This window comes from Dicentrarchus labrax, unplaced genomic scaffold, assembly GCF_905237075.1.
Source record: "Dicentrarchus labrax unplaced genomic scaffold, dlabrax2021, whole genome shotgun sequence".
Taxonomy (NCBI): domain Eukaryota; kingdom Metazoa; phylum Chordata; class Actinopteri; family Moronidae; genus Dicentrarchus; species Dicentrarchus labrax.
This window is the reverse complement of record NW_026136701.1, coordinates 16,396,135-16,416,432: the sequence shown is the minus strand read 5'-3', so window position 1 is coordinate 16,416,432 and position 20,298 is coordinate 16,396,135. Positions and strand designations below refer to the sequence as shown.

At 40.6% G+C, this 20,298-nt stretch overlaps 1 protein-coding gene across 2 annotated transcripts in view; it reads right to left on the bottom strand.

Annotated features, from left to right (window-relative positions):
• agap3 (ArfGAP with GTPase domain, ankyrin repeat and PH domain 3) overlaps nt 1-20,298 on the bottom strand; it is a 113,739-nt gene that overhangs the window by 72,363 nt on the left and 21,078 nt on the right. Inside the window, exon 1 of one of the 2 annotated variants that reach the window (XM_051420025.1) lies at nt 191-353. The exons of the other annotated variant lie outside the window; for it this stretch is intronic. Within the exon in view, the coding sequence (XP_051275985.1) occupies nt 191-311 (121 nt within the window). The 5' untranslated portion in view covers nt 312-353. Of the gene's footprint in view, nt 1-190; nt 354-20,298 lie in introns of those variants that run through there. 2 annotated transcript variants of the gene reach the window in all.

Below are 20,298 nucleotides of genomic sequence, written 5' to 3'. Positions count from 1 at the left end.
CAAACATTTAAGGTATTGTTCAAGGAAACCCAGTGCTTTACTTTTTAACACGCACTGTAACCACACATATACACAATCAGGGATATCTTGACATTTCTTATAAGAGTATTAAGTTACCAGTGTCAAGATGCCTTGACAGTGAAATTAGGTCTCACGTTAAGCCATCAAAGCTGACTGTGCTGGCCTTTACCTGTGTCTAGGAAGCAGGGGTTTGGAATGATCTGAGGCTCATCATCAAGCAAACAGTCTTTTTCGTTCCACTGGATCTGATGGTCTTGAGCTCGTCTACGACTCCCAAAACATAGCAACATGGTCTACCTTTCACCTCAAAAGGACTTCTCCATGACTCAAAATATTGTCCACAAAAACTCCAGGTGCCTGAAATATTATGCGTCAGTCCAAATTGTTGGTCATCTTCTCATTTTTATCTCCTCATGGGTCTTGTTTTGCTTCTATATCAGGAATTGCTGTGAAAATCGCCATGCAGTTCAATTCTCAGCTCCAGCATGTTAGTCCTCAGTCACTTTTGTTCAGAAAAATCCTCTCTTTTGTCAGTTGCATCATGCTGTGGCCATGATGTGCCTTCCATGCAGACCTGATAATGTGGTTACCAGCAGAAACCTGGAAGGTTACAGGATAGTCTAAGGAAGTGGCCCAGAGAGGCCATGTGTCATGGTTCACTTGGAGTCGTTTCCTCCTGGTAATTCGTAATGCAGGTGTTGGTTAACAGGGTCCTACATAAGAAACACTGATAGGATTAAAGTTAATCCACTGTCCTGTTGTCTTTGTTGCAGTTCGGTCCGGAGGAAATCTGCACTGTGGTAAATCCTGGGATTTCAAAGTGCTGACAAGGTAACAGAGCTTCTCTTGTGTGCCCCTCTCTCCTCCCCTGTCCCACAGCTAAATGTTTCTCCCTCTTGTAACTGTATCTTGATGGCAGCGGGGAGGGTTTTTCAGAAAACTGGATTAGCATGTTTTGAGGTTCCTGAATTACCCTCCGCCTCTGTATCTCTCTGTTTGTGACTACACATCTACCTGATTGTGAGCAGATGTCATACTGTGTGTGTTGGCCATTTATCTATTTATCTGCCCGCGTCACTGTTAAAAATGACAGTGTACTGTTGTTGTTTTGCCAACATGGCTCTGACCTGACTTTGTCCATTATTTCCCTTAGGCTACATTAAAAGCCCGCACCAACACAAAGGCTTTCTTGGTTCTTTATAAGAAATCTCTCATCATATTTGTCATCATTGTCACCTCATTGTCATCAGCAATCTTCTAAAAGATCTAACCAAAAGATACTGAAATGCATTTTGCTGAATGTCCCAAAAGCAATTTCTATTTGTCTACTACATTGTAAATGCGCTGCACATACATGCAGTATATCTAAAGTAAAATAAATCAAATTAAATAAATACAAGAGGGGAAACTTCAGTTATGTTATCTAATATGAAGTAACTGCCACATTTTATTCAGAGCAGGTATTGTTTTATTGAAAAAACTCATTACAGCCCCTAATTAAATTGTTTGTATTTTTGTCTCATCTTCCTAATTAATTCAATAAGGGCTTATGTTATTCAATAGCATTTGCATTTGAGATAATTACACAATATACCTGTCACTGCCAGAGGGGGGCAGTCATATCACTGAGGAATTGCATACTGATTTAAAGATTGCATTTTATTAAAAAGGACTTATAAACCAAAACACGCCTATAAAGAAAATTCTTGCCAAAGTTTGAGGTAACTTTTGAAAACAACCTCACTCTGATGTCTCCATGCTGCAGTCACCTACCGTAAGCCTGGAGATAGAGAGTAGCTGAATCTGGAATGGTTTTTACAGCATCATCATTTACCTTCAGGACTTCAAGCAATTTCAGGGGTTGTGATACCTTTTAAATGCCTATTAGCGGGAACCACAGGACAGGTACGTTTGAACAGCAGACATGACAGACGGGCAAAACTGATGTATTTATATAGGGACACAGACACTATGTGCGACAAGCACTGGTGTTGTCTAGCAGATAGCGTGATGCATCCAACCCATATGAGTAAAGCTTACTAACCCCTCGTCAGTATTAGAACATGAGTCAGTGTGAGGAAGCGGCACACTCTTTCATGAGGACAGTTTGCTTCCTCTGGCAAACAGGGTAACAGGAACAGCCAATGAAGGCGGTTCCCTGACTAAGGATAATCAGCATTAGGCTGGTAGGTGGGTGAAGTCGAACACAGCCTAATTTTTTTGCCAACAAGGTGTCGCTGACCTCATTCACACATACACAACAGCAGCACGACTCACACCTGACGAGCAGCCAGCATTCTCCAGTACTGCGTACAAAGACAAAACCTCTGGCGTTATCTACTTTCCGTAAGCTCAAACATACCCGTGTCGTCTGCATTATTCAGAAGTGTTTGGTGAGAGCTTTGCATGACAAATCAGTGTCAAAGCTTGCGGCAGTGACTCACAAGATTTAATGAGAACAAAAACGTTCACAACTTTTCATAGGTATTGATGTCATGCTTTTAAATATAGCCTTGTGTGAACATGTGAATGTAAGTGAACGTATTGCACAGGGAGTCCAACATGGACAAAAAGAGAGGAAATTATTCACAGCTATCAGAAAAAAGTCCTTGATTGAAGAGACGTCTGACCTCACTGGACAGAGTCACAGTGATTAGCATCATCACAGACCAGACACATGAGCTCTGAATTGCTAATCGACCCTGTACAAGATTCTGCCTGAGGCTTTAACCATTTCAAATTACTCCTGATGCCATCTGGAAGAAATAAAAATTCTCATAGAGCATTTCTAGAAGTACTATGAAGACATAGATCTGGGGTATATAACCTAAAATCATCATCATCAAAATCACATGTTAATTTTAGATCTGATGAGTAAAAAATAGTCAATTTTAATTAGAGCTCCATGAAAAGACCATGTTTTAAATATGCTCAATTAAAGCATTACCATTTAAGCATGTTATGCTGTAAGTTGCTTTATTTTTAATGAAAATGAACATGACAGGAGTGGGTGTTTCAAAGGGGGCCGCGCTCATTAGAGCATTTAGAGAGGGCTTTAACTAAACATACCAAGATAAGGAAAAGTGAAGGTACATTTTGTCCTGTCCCTACTAGGGCCCTTACTTTTCTAATCATTTAACTGCTTTCAGATATTCAGACACAGATATACAGCAATGTTGAGCTACATGGCTTACTGGAGACAGTCAGGTAGTTAGCTGTTATATATATAGTGGCTTATACCATAATATATACAGTTCATACAAAGCATGTACAGTAAAAAGCTGTAAAAATAATTTTAAAAAAAACTCCCTATTTACTAGTACACTGAATTTACAGTCTGACATTTTTATTTGAGAGTCCAAATTCTGAGTCAAATGTTTCCAAATGGAACAAAAATAGTATCCACGGCATGTAAACTATTTTTTGCTTACAATCCCACAATGCAATGCACCACATCTCTACAGCTGGTAGTGATGATGCAAAATGATAATTAGTAACTGTCTGAAATCTGAACCTATTGCTCAGTATTGATCGTCTGTTAGTGAACATGGGAGTGATATTGGACACAGACACTGACTGGTTATTGAATAAAAATATTTTTACACTAACACAATAGACAATATTTAAAAAGCAGCAGTCTATTTAATGTCACGTTTAGCTGAAATTATTCAGTTTAATTCAAATAATCGATAAGTTATTAGTTATTTTTTAGAAAACGCGCTAAATATTTTATATATAATATATATATTATAACTATTAACTGCAGCCATTATTGATTCATTTGCATACTATAAGGGGATTACTAAAGATGTCTAAAAATAATTTCTAATTATAGTGCATGTGTTATTGTTTCTTAGAGTATGTTACAGTCGCCTTAATTTACCACATTGTGATCAAGTTCCATAACACCCAGGTAACACCCTGATCATGCCACTGTGGCAACCCAACTAGGGGAAAAAAAGAAATCTGTCACTACATCTCTGAGAAAAAAAGGGGGGAATAAATTATCACATGTAATTACAAGTGTGGGCAGTCGCTAGGGAGTTCCTCTGGAAACACTGATGTTTTTCTGGGTGTGACTATTCAGCTCTCTGTGGCACAATTAAGACGTGATGTGCCACCCCAAAAAATTACAAACAGGTCTGTCAAACTGCAAATTCCCTTCTTCTAGTTCTGAATTATAATTTGATAAAAGAAGCACACACAGGAGTGGTTGTTACAGCTGAAAAATTAAATTAGGTACAGTGAATACAACAGTATTTATTCCCAAATGCCACACAGAGAAACGCTTACAGACAAATTGTAAACAAACTGCAGTTTGGGTGCGACATAAGCCAATCTGTGCATCTGTGCATGCAGGAACACATGTACTGTTACACACAAAAAAACACGCAAAAATATGCAAACATGTGCTTTTGATTCCCTGACACTCACAGCACCTGTGATTAGACAATGACCTACCAATTTTCAAAAAGACATACATTTACCAGACCCCTTTCACCCTCCCCTTTCTGCATCGACACTGAATTAATGTCTGGAGCATCATACACAGAGACAGAAGGGCTACAGACGGCAAGGAAAGTTTATGATAATTATGCTTGCAGTAGTGGTATTCAGCGTGGGTGTAGAGCTTTTTAAAATTCAGCTGCACTAGCGATGAGCATACGTCACCATTGCTCCACTGCAGAGAAAATGATAGGTTCGAGGACGTCTGTGGGAGGTTGTGAAAAAATTCCAGACGCTTCTGTCTCTAAAATTCAGGTTTTGAGAGAGCAGTGCATTTATGTAGCGTGTGTGAGAGAAAGACAGAGACGAAGAATGCATGAGATTGAATGGGAGAGAGACAGTGACAGAGTGTGTATCAGTTGCGTAACCTAAGCTGTATAAGCAGCATGAAGCCCCTCTTGTTAAAATGTTTGACATCCAAGACGCTCACTGCTAATTTTCCCGTTTCCTCTGGAAGAAAATAATACCAAACATAAAGTGCCAAGGATCAGCGTTTGTTTGCTGTGTGTTTGTACCTGCAAATGTACTGTACATGCATGGGTGGATGAATAGGTGGGAGTCTTGACTTTTTGACTATTGATTCCTGCAACCATCACAACCACCCTGCCAGCCAGTACGTTACTATTCGTTTCATGTGTCAGATGAAGGAATTCAAGGTGCAGGAAACTGTGGATGAAGTTTGCAGACCTGGCTAGAGAGAAGGGAACAAACTGAATGCAGAAAAAGGTCAGAGTGAATATCAATCACTGGGAATGGGCAGGGAAACACAGAGGCATATACTGGTTTGTAAAAGATGACAAAATGACCAGTGAGAGAACGTAGGAGGAAGCTGCAGAGAGATGCACAGTTTTTACAGGCAGGCTTGTGTGGGCTGGTGGCTCCCAGTCCTCCTCCTCCTCTACACATTAGTTTGCAAACCCCCGCTTACTTCTGGTCTTTTAAAACTTGCCTTCAAATTCACTTTTATGCAACAGCCTTGATGTATTGCATTCTGTAATCTTTATTATAATGTAGGAGTAGTAGTAATAAAATCAGTATTATTTTTGGTATTGTTACACAAGAACAGAGAGAGATCCTGAAAGATCATCATCAGGGAACAGGGATGAGATGCTTGATTTTAGTATATAAATTCACTGAAAATAATGACCAATGATAGCTACAATGTGCTATAATTAGTTGACGTTTCTGTGAAACACCAGGTCAGAGGTAGGGCACAGTTTGTGAGGCACAATTTAAACTGAAAGAAACCCCTTTAATCAGTCTTCTGGATCATTTAGGAGATGAGCTTTGAGTACTGAAAGGACTAGTTGCAACTTTGCATACCTCACTATTTTGCTTACCAATATGTACAGCCTTCCAGCCATCATGCCACCTGGATCATCATCTCCCTCCAATTTCCTTCTTCTAATAGCAACATGTAATCTGTAATGCACCATCTGGCCTTCAGCTGCATTCTTGTATGTCACTGCCATCCTGTTGTACCAATCCTGCAGTTGTTAAAATAAATGGAATTGCCAATCACATCATCAGTCAACCTCAAAGTGACGGAAAAGTAACTATTGAGCTAACTTAACCTTAGTTCTTTTATATACCCTTGCTTCATTAGGTAGTAATGACGCTCTTCAGATGCAAGTCATAACATGTCATAACATAAGCCACTTCTGCAGTTTACAAGCAAAACCATAACAACCAAAGTCTTTTGTTTTTATTTCTGTTGTATTTCTATAGAAGAAGCATTACATTTACAGTATATTGTCTTATTCTGTTCGGTCTTCTACTTTTCACTCCTTTCAAGGTTTTTCTTTCCGTGCTGTTCCAAAAAGAGGGCCAAGAATAGCGACACATTTGGGCACAAGCTCCCATGTAATTTCCCACGCCTTTTGTCTCCGTTCCTGTGCCGCCCATGCATGCTGAGACAATAAGCTGGGAGCTTCGTTATGAAGCTGACAACACCATTTTACAAAGAAGTCAGGAGGAATACCGTCATTCCTAGCAATGCCCCCCACCAGTGCTAATAACATTCAAACCTATGGAGCAGCTGCTGAGTGATCTACCACAGGAGTATTTATTTCTATCAAGCTGATACAGTTCATGAACCTCAGGTTTACAAAATAAAAACTGTGTGAAAAGATCCAGCGTTCCTCCCTTGATACACTGCCATTTTCATGCTGCAAACAGTTATGCAATCAGTTTTCAACAGATAATGGCTCCAGGATAGTGACGCATCATCGATTCTGTATTCAACGTGGGATTAATTGTGGTTCTGTTCATTTAACTAGCATATCTGTGACTGATGAAAATCTCAAATCCTCAGCCTGTGAAATAGCTCTGGGAGATTTAGTTCCACAGGTGACTGACAATTAAGGCACGCTCCACCAGTTCAAGTTAAGTGGCACACAGTAGGACGGGCACCGTGGTAACTTGGTTACTAACACTTACATTGGTGCATAGAGAGTGAAGGGCATAAAAGGTGAGGTAAACATATAAAAATCAGTTTACTTATATAATATCTCGATATCAAAAACGCCAAATCAACAGATACTGAATCCCTCCCAGGCCTGAAATCTCCTCCAGGCTTCAAAAGTGGGGCTTTAGCGTGAAATTGAATAACTTTATATTCATTTATAGTAAACATTGTAAACCTCTATCAGAAATGACATGCCATCAGTACTCTGGATGAGAACATGTCCTCAGCCAGACAGCCAGACAGCCAGACACAGAGGCTTAGTTCCACCTCAGTCGCCATCTACAGCGGCTGAATGAGACAGACGTTGAGGCTGGAGAGACCAGCGCAAACATCTGTATCCTAATTGGTGAAGTTTCATGACAGCTCTATTTGTCAAAGTCAATATGGAGCAGTTATATTACACACTCCTCGTGACATTTTTAGGTGTCCTTAACATAATGACATATCATCCTGTCCCTGCCAGGGACATCAGAGGAGGTAACATTTCATCATGCTCATTGCTTCAGTCCAGTACGATGTGGGTGCGAGCAGCAGGTCGAGGTGAACCAGAAAACCTGAATGTGATTAAACTGGACGTGGAGACACTGAGTGATGGTGCCCAACTAGTATTTCCTGCAATTTGGCTTTCGAAAAATGAGGCCTGCTGGAGGGCTTTTGTTATAATGTCAACCCAGTCTGAAAGTGGCAGGACTGAGATGGACTAGCTGGGATGTTATAAAACAAACAACATAACAGTAATATAGAAAAACAGGCTGGTCGCTTTCAGTTTTTCTTTTTTTGTCATCTTTAATGTTAAATGTAACAATATCAAAAACTGCTGATCAGATGATCTTACTCTCTGCAGGGCACCGCAGTGTGCTGAATACACAGTTTCTCTGGCTCCATCTGATATTTTACCGCAGAGTCTCAGTCTTTGTCAGGTTTGGACACTGACAACTGAAAGAACATTAAACAGAACTATTGGATATTAAATCCTCCATGAAAAAAAAACAAAAGTAGACTAATTTTTGATAGTTTGAGAAAATGTGAGGGGCAAAAAGCCAGTGTGAGATATCATGTGAAGAAATAAGTGCTATGTGTTCAACCTGAAGGGAAAAAGGGAAAAAATAAAATGTACATTGCAATTTATATTAACTGATATCCATCTAAACTCTCACGCTTTTTCTTGAGAATTCACAAGATCAACTCAACTTGTTCAGACTTACATCCAGGCCTGGAGATTGGATTTTTCCAAATGCTGACAAGCCATCTTTATTAGACAAAGGGGAGTTCTAAGAGATTTATTTAATAACTTCTGCAGCTATGTGGAGAGTGTCCAAGCAGGCAGCTGCCATACAAGTACAGTTAAGACCTTGAAGCAAACATCCATGGGAATGATGCAGTCATCATCTCTGCACTTAAAGAGATGAAATGTCATATTTCTGCACATCACACAGGCAGAAAATTGCTGATGTTAGACTTAGGGTGCACTAATTTCAGTAATTGAGCAATATGTGGAACATTTTAGCACCTTTCCACCTGAAACAAATCATTGGCAGCACAGAAAATGACATCTAAATTGCAATAAATGGCCATTTAATGAGCAAGAGCGAAATATGCCGCACTTGAGGCCTCTTGAATGCACTTTATAGGTAGAGTCCTGTATGCAGAGCATGCGCAGCATGCATTATTATTCAGAATTACTGCCTCATTGAGGTCTTAAGTGTCATAACCTCCTACACCTCCAATCCATGCTAACTGTACAGCAATTGATTTTTCCCCTCCGCCACTGAGGTTGATTGTGTTTGAACATAATGCATGAAAGCGCACACACAATTAGAATGATAAGCACACAGACACACACTCCACATGCATCCCCTATCATCCCTTGTGTAATCCAAAGTGAACTAAGCTGCCTAATGAGCTGAGAATTTCAGTTTGGGCTACTGGAAAACAATCCTTAGCAGCAGAAATGACACAAGAACGTGATCTCCTCCAGGTTCTCCTCCTACCCCCCCTCCATCCTCCTCCTCCTCCTCCTCCTCCGTCTCTTCATCTTTAACTCGATCCTATCCGCCCACAACCCTCAATGTGCTTGCTGAACACTGCATCAGCAGGATCCCCAGGTGAAGGGAGACCTGTTCTTTAACTAGACCGTTACAAATAACCACCAAAATGCGGCAGCTTCAACTGCACCCACACCTTCTGGAAGAATGCAATTCTATAATGTCATTCTCTGTTATGTAATCCCGCGTGATAAATACCTGCAGACACTCCAAGATTAATGAAATTCAGGGGAAGCCCCCCCACACTGCCTGATCTCCAGTACTAGGAGGAGATGACGGTTCTGCTATTTTTACTCAGGCATCTCCACAGGTACTATGGTTTCTAAGGTCACATGGCTGCCCGCCCCTCGGAGAAACACACTGCTGCAGTGCACTATTTCTGTGCTCCTGGCAGGAAGAGACAGGTGTGAGCGCTTGTGGAGGGAGAAAGTGAACTGCTGAAAGGTGCTACAGCACTCCACTGCTTCAGGGTTGATGGTGCAGAGAGACTGCATGGTGTAAAAAAAATAACTAGGATCCCAACCCTCCCCTTGTTTTACCTCTACTGTGACGGAGGCTGTTTAAACAGTTGAGGGTCAAGGTCAGTGTTCGGGGATCAAAAGGTAAAGGCTCGGGTAGCTTGCTGTTATTTCTGACTGATAGACTCTTTGTCTGAAATGAGTCTGAACCGGCTGCATGGCCACTGCTGCTGCATGCCAATGAGCACAGCACAGCAGTGTCAGTTTTGCGCCTCATCATAGTGACAGCTGCAGGATGGCTGACATTATTTCGACAGCAGTCTCCCTTTCTCATAGCACAAGCCTCATCTATCTAGTGAAACAGGGGACCGGTGCATTCACAGAGCTGATAAATAAATGTATAAATGACAACATAAAAAAGGTATTGGAGCAAACTTCTTATGATAACGGATATCAAGAATAGCATCTTTTATTATACTCTGCAGAAAGGTATCTGAGATATTCAGCTATTCCAACCAAGTCCTGAAGACAAGAGGTGTGCGGCTTGTCAAGCAGAAAACAAAATTTGCCACACAGTACACGGATGTTATGTTTTAGTGCAGCTGTTCCCCTTTTTGGCGAATGACCCCTTAAAAAGAAGCAGTGTGTGAAGCATGTGTGACAGTGGTTGTAACCAATTCAGCGAAGGAATGAGGTCTGAGCTTTCAGGGGAAGTACAATTATACAGTAATTTTAAAACAATTATTTATAGTAAATACATAGATTATAAGTAATTTAGTAGTTTTCATAAATAATTTGTTCGTTCTGGGCTACTAGAAACGTGGCAGTTCAACATGGCGAGCCTTGGTAGACAAGGACCTGCTAACTCTGTGGATTAAATCAGCTTATTCTAAAGTAACATACACGCAACGATTTTTATTTTCAAGTGATTATACACCACAGAAAACATACCTATGAAAATGATATTCCATTTCTGCCAATAGAATGTTACACACTGGACTTTTAATCGCTAATAAAAATACTAATTGCTGCCATCAGATGAAAAGAATAGCAAAAACAATCAATATATATTCTAGAAGCTGAAACCAGAAAATTGTTTGAAAACATACCTATGAATATTATATTCCATTTCTGCCAATAGATCATCCTTAATGTACTGGAACTTTAAAAGCACCAGTTAAATAATCTCAAAATGGTGGTCAGGAAATGTGACCAAATATGGTTATAAATAAACAAGCACGAATTTGCAATGGCTGCAACCACAGAAACTCACAAACATTTGACCTCCATGGCAAATTTCAGCCTCCCAGGATGAAAACTGCGGCCGCCAAAAGGTGAGGAAATTTGTGGGCCGAGCAACCGACAGAGTGAGCTACAGACCTGCTGGTTGCTGGTCTTTTTTCCCCCACTCTCCTTCTGGTAAATCTCTGTCCAAATCAAGGTCAAAATAAAAACCACAGGGTCTTGGATTTTGGGACATTTTTGGGAAATGATGTAACAGGAATCAGACATAATGAAAACTGAATGGGCTCCACTGAAGTTACTATAAGCAGAGGCAAAACAGGTTTTCCCCAAGGACTGTGTAACAAACAAGTCCATGTCCTTTGATGTTCTTCCTTTGTGTTGGTATGCAGTCAGTAGCACTGTAGACTACCTAATGCACTGTGTGCCATTGAACAGAATCAAACAGATGATTAAATTCCCTGAAAGCTAATAAAACTGCTGAAGTTTAAATTGAAAACAAGCGGAAACAGGGCCGTTTCTAACAATTACCGCAAGTGAAGGAGAAGAATGATACCATCTCATTAACAGACAATGCTTATTTCATTCTAACTGCAGCACATTTCATTATCAGCTAACCACCACCTGAACACGTAGACGCATACACTCAGGTGACATCACTGCTTTAATCTTGTACTGACGTCAAGTGATAATCTCTCCCCCTACTGTGTGCTGTAAGAAAAAAAGCCTGTTGAAGTTTCTGTCAAAATGAGTGATTATTTTAAGGATCTTCTTTACCTGATATATTACAACAGAGAGGTGACCAGATAAAGTCAAAATTGATTTTATTCTAATGCATAAATTAAATGAGCGATGAGCTTGTGGGCTCAAAGTTCTCAAACTGCCGGATATTAATGAACTCCTTATTGAAGATGCTGGAGACAGTGAGTCTGTCAGTAATGGAAATGTTCTTTTACGGCACACCAAAGTTGCAAATAAAAGTTAATTGATTCAAGACGTTTAGAAAAGGTATAAAACCATGCTGTCATGATTTATCATAAATGAAAACCCAGCAGGATAGTGTTCAAGACAAGCAACAATATAGAAAATATGTAGGAGAAACAAGTGATTATACAGTGTCAATCTTGATGGTAATTTCCTGCTACTCGAACGGCAAATTATCTTCCTGTGTAAACTGTGTAAGGAGGTAAATACATGTTTGCTTATGAAATACTTGACAGATAAGCAGCTGCTCTCGGGATTCAGTCTGCTTTACACTGGCTTTTACTTTCTCAGTGCTAGCAAGTAGACTTTGCTTTGAAAGCACACACTGAAAAAGTCATGACACATGCACATTTGGTAGGAAGCAAACACCACTGAGAATGCATAACTTACACAGAGGCCATACTAGCTAGGATCCTGCGGGGCACTGGCCGGGAATAAACTCTCTTGACTACTCTAATATCTGTTCTAATAATAAAAATACGTGGGAGAAGGATTGCTAATTATCCTCTTCACATGTAAATAGCTGCTCGGCCGGCTATAATCCTGTTGGTGTCTCCATATCTCCTAATGGTCCAGCAATGACTCACGCCGCAAAAGATCTAAGGCCTAGAGAAACATGTAACCATCTACCAAGGTATTCATCAGGCAAGGCTTACTTACTTACCCCTTGATTCATGTTAGCACTATAAAAGTTTGAAATTCCTGCTTATTCCATGGCTTATTAACAGAGACCATCACATATTTCCAAGCTAATATGGCTAATGTAAAGACCAACTGAGGTGCAACTCGGATGTTTAGATTCAATTGATTTGTGTCCTCTGCTATTGTGCTTTCCCACTTCTCAGGGAGCATCAGTGTCATCAAATACAGAGTAGCTCGAGGCAAAGTCACACAACAGTGATTTGAAGCTAGAGCCTTCTCTAGTGATCATGTACTTGTCTTTCCAGAAAATGTGACTAAAATAACACCACAGCAGAGACGAACTCTGGATGTAAGAACGAAAGAAAAGGATGTCTTCAATTAAATATACAGGTCACTTGGGGGAAGGTTCCTTAACTGTCCCGGGCCACTCAACCAAAGACAAAATAAATGAGAAATATGGTCAGTCAAGTGATAAGAACAGAGTATTATTCAGATACACTGGCCTTTTTTAGATACTCCAGATAGACTTCTAGATCCACAGATAATAACCGACACATAAAAGCATCTGTGCATAGCCCCTGGAGAAGAGACAGCTGCAGAGAATAAACAAATAGCTAATCTGACTTTAGCCAACAACTGAGCACTGCCTTGACACAATAAACGGAGGAGATCCATCTAAATCCCAACATAAGCTCTGCCCACGAAGTGCATGGAGACAGGCATAATACAACATTCACCCTCTATTTCTGCATCCCCTGGTGCACATGGGTAATAGCATTTGTTGTAGTGACTTCTTGTAGTCTCACTTCAATTTGATGCGGTGTACCTACTTTGTTCCTCTGTCAGTTTCACATCAGAGGTCAAAAAAAAAAATTCTCCTGCCGTGTATGTGGTGGCAGAGCATCACCACAGGGGGTCACTGTTGCTGTATGAAAAATGCTAAATACATTTAGGCAGACAATCATACAATTATTTGCAGCTATAGGCCCTTTTCACTGCTTGCACTGAAAAGAAAGGAAGAAAATCACAAAGATGAACAGATAACACAGGATTTTTTTTGACATACATATTCCCAGTAACCAATATCCAAAGATATTGCTCGCTTAGATTTCCTAAAATCCCATTAAAAGATATAAAAGATATCTAAGATGTTTTCCAAATTCTGTTTAAGTTTTATGTGCAGATATTTCAACTTCCAGCCTACAAAAACATGACTCTTAAATGTTAGCCATAACCACACAAGAGTCAAATCTGCCAGCTTGTGCTCACTGTGGACAATCCACCACCAGCGTGCACTGAGAGGTTGGAAGACGGATATTACATAAGAAGCTCATCAGTGGGGTAGTGGCCCACGCACTCCGCATCCTCAGTGGAATCTCTCACTGTTGATCGGCCTCTCTTTCAAAGTAAGAACAAAATGGCTGAGGTGACTGGCTGAAGGGGGGGGATGCAGCAGAAAGGCTGCAAATTTATGTGAATAATTAGCCATTAAACAGACACTGCTCAATGGAAATAAACCGGGCGGCTATATGATTCAGGAGAAATGGCAGCAGACGTCCTCATTCGCTCAAGTTATTTATACACAAGATCAAATTCTACAGGGAGGGAATGCTAACTAGGTTCTTACAGCACAACAAACATTATTCATGCATAGCATTAATAAATGTACCTATGGAAATTGTTGTCGTTTCCATGTTTACCCACTTCCTTTCATAGACTTTTATAGTTAGGGGTGTCATTTTGTTCACGGACTGTAAACAGACAGCAGAGTGAGGTCAGTGGGGTTCAGTGTGGTTAGAGTGAGTACTAATGTAAAAACCACACAATCCTTGACCTTTAACACATGGTTGCATTTTTTTCTATACAGGAGTTTTCACGGGATTTAGAGCGCTGAACACCCATCGCTGGGTCTTAGTGAGAGAAAGAGTGAACTGGCCTGTTGCGGTCATAATTTTGTTTGTATGCAAATCCCATTGCATGCTGTGACAGTTAACACTGTTATAAGCACAGAGACATTTTAAGAGTAATATAAAAAGGGCAGCACCTTATGATTATTTACAATATTGATCTATTTTGTCTATGAAATGTCAGAATGTAGTAAAAAATGCCAACTTCCTAGAGCCTATGTTAACATCTTCAAGTTAACCATTTTGTCTGACTAGAAGTCCACAATCCAAAGAGATTCAGTTGATACACTTAGATGATTAATGAATTAGGTCTTACATTAAACTATTCTGATAATCACTGTTCTCAGCTTCTTAGATGTGATGTTTTGATGCTTCTCTTTGTCTTGCGTTTGTTGAGTAAAACAAGCAATTTGACTTCACGCTGGGCTACTGGAACTTTTCCACTATTTGATTAACGATAAATCAGCATATAATTGGCAGTTTAAAAGGACCACTGAGTAGGATTTAGTGGCATCTAGCAGTGAAGTTGCAGATTGCAAATATTTAAATACAGCTCAGCCTTGTAGGAGAAGCTATGGTGGCCACAAAAAGCCCCATCTAGAACCAGTGTATGGTTTGTCTGTTCTGGGCTACTGTAGAAACATGGCAGTTCAACATGGCAGCCATGGAGGACCACTCCCTCTGTAGATGAAAATGGTTCATTCTAAGATAACAAAACACAACTAGTCTTATTTTTAGGTGATTATTCACTAATGAAAACATACCTATGAATATTATATTTCATTTCTGCCAATAGATCCTCCTTAATGTTACACACTGGACCTTTAAACGCTAATAAAAATACTAATTGCTGCCATCAGATGAAAAGAATAGCAAAAAAATCAATATATATTTCAGAAGAACCAGAAAATTGTTTGGCATTTTTCTCATATAATGACCTTATCAACTATCAAAATAGGAAATTCACTATTCAACTAATCATTTCAGCAACTAATCATAATACATTATAGCAGATATAACTCTGATACTCCTGATTGTACAAACACAATACAGCCACAAAAGACAATAATCTAAAAATCAACAGCAGCTGAAGAAAGGACAAATCCTCTCCCACCAGGTGATCCCCAATTGTGATGTTTGTTTTCATAAAGCGCTGCCGGCCTCCAGCTGCGGCACGCCACAAACGCAGGGGTGTTGTTGTGACCCTCCTCAATTCCCAGCAGATGGACGAGGGTCAACACCGCTGTCAGATCATCAGCATTAAGCCCCCGTGCGGCATGTGCTGCGTGCCAATCGACTGCCTCCGCTCTCACCGGCCCACAAACCCCTGTTGACTCCACGCCCACTTGCCCATCCATTGCACAGGCAACCAGTTGCCTAGGCAACCTCAAAGCCCTTGCGCCTGTTTAAGTGTCAAGACAAATTCTATTTTACATTTCACTTGCACAACAGTTCATTTTTCATTCAACCATTCATTCATGAATTTATTTCCACATATGCCTGTCTCTTTCTGTGAGCAAACCTGATGCTCAAATTTTAACTCTACACTTACCAAATAAAACTGTAATCTAAGATGTAAAATTAAGGAAACATACACTCAAATAGTTTTCTATCAGTCTTACAGATGACAAGGACTTATAAAACTGCACCAGTCTTCTAATTTCACTAAAGTAGGCCATGAGCAGTAAAAAAAACTGATAGAGATCATCTTCAAATAGCTCCGCTAGATGAGTATAATTTGAATTCCAATTACTGTGTGCTATTTCCACCGAAGCGATTTATATGTGCAGAAATGAAGCTGAAACGAAACAGCGAAAAGTCATGATCAAACTCAATTATCACAGGAAAACAACCAAGTAAGCATGATATCAGCAAATGGCATAATTTCAGTTACATAACAGGAGCAGGATTTTTAGGAGACTCTCCTGTTGTGCAACTTAACTGTTAAGTAACAGTAATAAATACACTGACATCAAGTGTCCACTCTAGACTGTAACACTTGTGCATAAACCCACACATTTAATAAGTGTAGCTATGTGGCTACTGTTATCCAAAGTTGCTAGTAATCGATGATAAATTACCTTCAATTTAAAACGAAAATGAAATTAAGATAATGCAGCAACTGCTCATTTAAGTATTTCATGGAACCAATCATATGTTAATCCAGTCTACGGTGATTTTTTTTTTTGCACAGTCACCCATCACCCAGTAAGCCATGGTAGCTTCGACTCTTCACCCAGTTTGACTGCTGCACAACCACCCGACTAACTAACAGCATTTCCTCCCTCTATCAGAAAATAACCTGCGTTAGGAAATGAGAAAAATGTCTATTTGCTGTTTGGTTCTGTGTCAGGGAGACGAAGAAGGAGAAAAAAAAGGGGGAGTGACAGAACCACAAGTAACATTCAGTTCAGCCCAGCTGCTGTTGCATTCATCAATGCCAACGCTCTGTCAAGGGGGGCGTGACACACACAGACAAACTCACTATGAAGCACATGCACACAAAGTCACAAACACGCAACCACAAACACGCAACCACACACACACACACACACACACACACACACACACACACACACACACACACACACACACACACACACACACACACACACACACGGCTGGAGGCTGATGCTGTGCTCATCAGTGTCACTGCTGCCTAGCCCCTCGCTGCACAAATCACAGCAGGAGTGCAGACGATAGAAGGAAGAGGATGCTTACATAAAGGCGAACATAGAAACAAAAGCTTTATGGGATGCAAACATCCCCTGGCATGAAACACAGACAAAATATACAGCATGACAGAGAAGAAAACCTAAAAATCATTCCCAAATTGTCGCTGTCAAACTGGAGATTAGTATACAAAGATCAGAGTCAATGGAAGACTTTCACTTCCAATTTAAAAAAAAGTCTCACAATCAACCTTTACCTTTGTGTCCTAGACACAAACACCACAAAATGGTGGCGCAACAAAACTATAAGCTCAACAATTGCACATCTGCAGCCGTAAAGACAAACAACCACCTTTATCAAGACTCTGTGTTTCCATGGGTGTTGTATTTCTTTATTCCTCATTTCTACATTCAACAGAGCACTGCTGTCATGCTCTGTACAGCCGCCCACGTTCAGAGCGCGAGAGAGAGGAAGGGGAGAGAGAGACAGAGAGAGAGAGAGAGTGGGAGGGAGGTAGAAGAGAAAACCTTGCTTTTTCACAGTGAGAGACCAACGATACATTATGGGAGGACAAACCATATTGCTCCATGCTGTTTTTCTTACAAACCACTACATGACCAAACAATACGCGCACATATTGTACAAATCCAAGGCGGCATGCCAGGCCTCGATTACTATAGTTCTGGTAGCACGGCTATACAGAGCCCAAAGGAAATATGTGCTGTCTAAATCTGGACACCAATAGGTTATGTTCATGTTCTTTATATAATGAGAACATGTTTACCCTTCCTACACTTCAGCAATTTCCTGGTAAATTAATTTAAACGGAAAAAAAAACAAACCCAAACTCCTTTTATTTGAGAAGCCAATTCCAAAGATTCAGGTTCTGTTTATCCCTCAGGTCAGAGCAACATTGATTTTCATGGGGGGAAAAGAACAAGTCCTGCTTCTATGTTTTTCCGACTCATGAAATACTGGATACTCACGCTTTTCTGTCTAGACAAGATTCAAAATCAAAACCTGACCACTGCAGCATAATTACTAAAACTGTATTTCTGAAACACAGCTTTCATAATTAAGGAGCAGTCATGTTCTGCAAGACCAACAATTTTCCATACTAAAACCTGTAAGATCTTTAAATGGTATGATGGGTGAGACACGCACTGCACAGGACTATAGCTGCCAGTGAGGATGCTGAGGTCATGTCCTCTGTGTTTTTTGTGAATTTGGGAGAAGCCTCTGCAATTATGAGCTTTTATGACCTTTGTATTTGGAAATGTAGTTTACAGAAAGAGAGATTACCAAAAACATGAATACATAAAACACTGAAAAACCAAATAATTAGGAAATATTTAGGGACCTTTTTGGCATCATGTGCAAGGGGTAGTGGTAGTTTTAGATTTTAACTAAAATTCTGGCTACAGAACCAGTGAAATACCAGTGTGATTGAAAAGGGAATCATGTTGGACTTGACTGATCTGTGTTACGATCTGAAGATTCCTCATGACCGTGACCCATATTACTGCGTGGGGGCGGGGGGATCCATCAGAGGCAGTTCATCAGTGAGGATGAGACTCATGGCTGGCTCATATTCAATGCAGCTCGTTTTTGAGCTCACACAAACACTGCCTCCCCCCTGAATCCCCCAAATGGCCAGTTATAACTTCCTGTACTCGTCTGCACTCCCTGCAGACCACTGACTTGACAGGATATGAAAGGTGAAAGCGAAGCAGTGGCCACCAGTTTATTACTACTTGTTTGACTGGTTGTTATGAAGGAAAAGAGGTGCGAAAAGGAGATAATCAGATGTTTTGGCACAAGCAGTCCACTGAGTGAACTAAAATTATTTCTCCATGCAGCCTTAATTCCATCTGGCTTACCAGCCACACTGTCAGAGACTAAATGTTCCTTATTGTAGCTTGCTATATAAGCATTAAACCGTGATAATCATGGAGAGATTACTTCACTCTCCATCTCTGCTCACTTCAGCAATTAGCCAACCTGCATTGAATCAAATGACAAGAGGGTCAAAGCTGACTGTATCTGATGCACTCTCCATTATCTGCAGCATGAATAGCATTATTAATAAAGAGTGCAGCACATGGCAGCGAATATATAAGTGCAGCACACAGTATGAACACATGCTCAGTGCATCTTTGGGCCAGGTATGAGGTAACCTGCACTCTCATTACTTGGAGAAAGATAGCTCTCTGCAGTTCAGTGCACTCCAGGGGAATAAAGCTTAAAAAAAGACTACGCACCTCTGCCTCAAATTTGACCTTAACTGCTTTATTTAGGTGGTTACTGCAAAGGAGAGAGGGGGAAAGAAAGCCCTTTTATACTATTTAATTAAACCTGCATATAAATATAAAAGGCAAAGAGCACAGAATAACAGCATTGATCTGGGGTGGAGCTTGATTGCAATACAGCGATGCTTCACTGCAGCCTGTGGCTAATCCATGATCAGCGGATTTGTGCTTTTGAGCATGTTTTGGATGCCAGATGAGCTAGATGTTGTCTTGTTGAGAGGCAGGGCAGCCTACGTCAGCACTGCAGGCCACTGTCCAACACCACAGAGCGAGGACGCAGGACAGCCAAGCATGAACTGCAAAAAGGCCTTTTCCCTCCAGGATTTTCCTCTCGAGCCTGGCAGTGCTGTGGGCCCGTGAGTCTAATTCTGCCACCAGGCCAGTCCCTGGCATCCTCTCCAGATGGTGGTGAACAGGGGGGTGAACAGGGAGATTAGGAAGAGAGTGATGACTGGTTCCTGACTACACATCCGGTGGCTGAGTCCCATTCTCCTCCTCCCCCTCCCGTCATATGCCAGGCATGGCCACGGAGACCGGATGCTCCCCTGTCTTTGTGCTTCAGCAAGGTGTTAAGCTGTTTATTAGTAACATGACATGATGCTGTGGTAATGCCGTACAGTCAGTGCAATACAAACACTACGAGGCCACATAAATCCATTAAATGACAGAATAGAATGGAGAAAGTGTCGTACTTAAAAATTAAAATTCTATTAGAAGAAAGAGATTAACTGCTCTGACTAATAGAATGCAAAGTATTTCTTAACAAAAAGATCCCGCTTTTTGCGACATAAAAGCTGCATTGGAGATCATTTCTGTGAAACAGAAGTGAAGAATTAAACTAGCATGTGTAAATCTGTGTGTGTGAGAATGAGAGAGAGACAGAGAGGACGAGAAGAGGTGATGTACAGTGTATGGCAGAATGAATGAGAGACGGCAAAAAGACAGAGAGCAAAAAAACCATATGAGAGAGCGAGCGCGTCACAGCAAATTTCACACTCTCAACACTGGCAAAGCGGATCTTCTGGCCCAAAACGCTCAATTCAA